We start from the raw sequence: 2,719 nt of genomic DNA on the forward strand, positions 1-2,719 counted from the left end.
AAAAGCGTTGTGTTTCCGCCATTGTGGCGGTCGGATTGTTACCTGCTTTCGCAGAGTACAGGTGTGTATTGCCCAGAACAAGTTTACCTTTGCCTCCTCTGTCTATTTGAACACGACGATACTGCCCCAAGCGGTCCACAGTCAATATGCCTGATTTGGGCCATACACACAGAGGTATGTGTTGCGAAGGAACCTATTTTGCGCCTTCCTGCAGTTTGCCCAGGCTACCAAACAGTCGCGGCATGTCGCGGCGAATACTTGCCGCTCGCAGTTAGAGGGTCAGACTATCAGATCGACTGGAGATAAGGCCGGTAAACCGGCAGCCAGACGAAACAAAGCGTACAATATGCGTGAAGATCTTGATTACAACAACAGTGTTCTATCTTTATTAAACTGTTCCCCTTGCTTCTGTCCGTTAATCCTTGTGTCCTTAGACAGATAAGGGGAAGTACTAAGGAGCAAACTGGCTTCTGTTAGCCTGTCCGAGGTTTGATATTGGGTGAATAAGGGGGCGATAAAGTATCTACCATCCAAACCTAGTGCGGTACTCAGGCAAAATGAATAATTTATTCAATGATAGCAATGTTATATTATTTGTCTATATTTACATGGCATATCTATTTCTGCATTGTGTCGTTAAAACTGTATCTTCATGATATTTGTCAGTATTTTGAGTAACTGTTTTCCGTGTATCGTGTTGATTATGTGACGTTATCAGGTGATTGATGTAAGTTACAAAACGGCGTGTACAGTGTAACCTCTTTGACATTGAGTCGGTTGTTCACTCAATATGCTGGAAGGTAGAAAAGGGTGGGGTTTTAGCAGGTACGATATCTATCATTGTCAGCTGTCGCCTCATCAGTCATGGGGCTTTATTACCCCTGGGGCATTACCTTTTTACGACACGCTAGGGAAGAAATGCTAATTTATGTGAGATTCCCATCCTAGGGTAATCCATCATGCCTGACCTGTTTTTTTTTCTCTCTCTTCCTTTCTTCCCATTTCACAGAGATCTGAGCAATAACCAGTTGAGAATACTAAATGCCAGTGTGTTCCGAGATCTCAAGGGACTGCGGGAAGTGTAAGTAGCTCACTTTCATCATTACCTCCTTACCTACCTTTGTATCCACTGCGGTGCATTTGATTGATCCGTGATGTGAGCAGGTTATTCATCAAATGCGTACAAGGTTTCCCTTTACATCGTAAAAGAAAATGACACATGTTATTGCGCTCCAAAGTTCAGGGTGCAACGGGCTAGTCCAAGGGCAGGAGGGTGGAAAGGGGGGATTGGAAAATACCATCCATTTTCTTCTAGCGAAGACCAAGGCCAAGGGCATATTGGAAAACATATCCCAGTGAGCCGTTAGCATATCCCATAATGGAGTCTAGTTCGTTTGGTGCTTACAAAATCATTTGAGAAAAAAAAGGGGACTGAGGCATGGAAGGCGGTGTGATCCATTTCGGCCCCTATACACTGACCTTATGTCTCACCACACTTCACAGGGCTCAGAACGTTTTTTAACCGTCAGGTCCCTATCCCTCCGTCCTTTCTCGGAAGTATTTTTTTCCCCCCGCGATGGTGGGTCATTAGGCGGACCCAAGGGTGACATCCCGTTTTATGGATCGGGTTTCCCGATTTACCCCCACCGCTCGCTCGCTCGGCGTTCGGAAGGCGAGCACGCCAGCCGTGTGATTGGGGTGACCGGCAGAATGGCTTACAATGGAGCGGGGGTCAGGGGTCAAACGAAGGGTTGCAGAATAATCCTCAGACAAGGCCTTGGTGGGAAGATAAAGCGCATTTAATCTGGGACTAAGCTCCGTTATAACCAATATTGGTTTGTATCACAATATGGTGTGATTGATTGTTATTGTGCAATATTATATATATTCAAAATGAGCTGTACGAATATGCCTTGAGGCAATCCAAATATTTCTTGGTCACAGTAATTCGGAAAGACAGTGACAGAATTTATTGAAATTCATTTCATTGAATTTGATAACAGCTAGATACATATCTTCTCTTCTAATTCTAGAAATTTTACATGGAGAAAATAAATTATTATTCAAGACCAGTGCTGTAGAAAATCTGGGCAGCCGAGAATTCGCTATTCGCAGAAAGAAACTGTTACAGGCTGCGATTCGCCGGGTCTACTACCAGATTGTGATGCCAGTGTGGCTGCGCATCTTTTATTTTCTGATTATTGGACGCCGGCATCATTTAATGTCTCCCTGATGTCTTCCCCATTACTTGGTATGTATGGACGGGGAGTCTGGCCAAGAGTGGGATCCTCTGTAAGGCAATCATATCCCAATCAAGGGGATAATACATACTGATATAGGCTTACGGCCGCACCAGGATAGAGTGCCCCGCAGCTTTGTAAAGTGGGCCCGAACGCTTTTTCCCCAGGCTATATTTCATGTCCTCCTTGGCGGTGTCCGTCCGAGGTCACACCGAGTGGTCAAGTCGAGAGGATTGGGCCGCCCGGCTATCGATTGGCTATCCGAGCCACATTCTAAATCGTCCAATTTTGCCGAGGGTAATTTGGGAAGAATTGCGCGATGTCAGCCATTTGGACAAGTTTCCAATATTGTTTGTATCCTGGCGGCGTCAGGGTGCCTGGCACCGGGACCGGGAACAGGTGGCCAAATGACCACTAATTTCCACAGTCGCACTTCAGGGTATTTGGGGAATTGCCTGTGGTCAGCGAAATCCTCCGAT

At 45.8% G+C, this 2,719-nt stretch overlaps 1 protein-coding gene across 2 annotated transcripts in view; it reads left to right on the forward strand.

Moving 5' to 3' along the window:
- The window catches only part of LOC109471760 (leucine-rich repeats and immunoglobulin-like domains protein 3), a 48,587-nt gene that overhangs the window by 16,924 nt on the left and 28,944 nt on the right, over positions 1-2,719 (forward strand). For both annotated transcript variants that reach the window (XM_019771119.1, XM_019771127.1), the window contains exon 5: positions 1,010-1,081. In XM_019771119.1, the coding sequence (XP_019626678.1) occupies positions 1,010-1,081 (72 nt within the window). The remainder of the gene's footprint in view (positions 1-1,009; positions 1,082-2,719) is intronic.

This window comes from Branchiostoma belcheri, unplaced genomic scaffold, assembly GCF_001625305.1.
Source record: "Branchiostoma belcheri isolate BF01 breed outbred unplaced genomic scaffold, Haploidv18h27 scaffold10, whole genome shotgun sequence".
Taxonomy (NCBI): domain Eukaryota; kingdom Metazoa; phylum Chordata; class Leptocardii; order Amphioxiformes; family Branchiostomatidae; genus Branchiostoma; species Branchiostoma belcheri.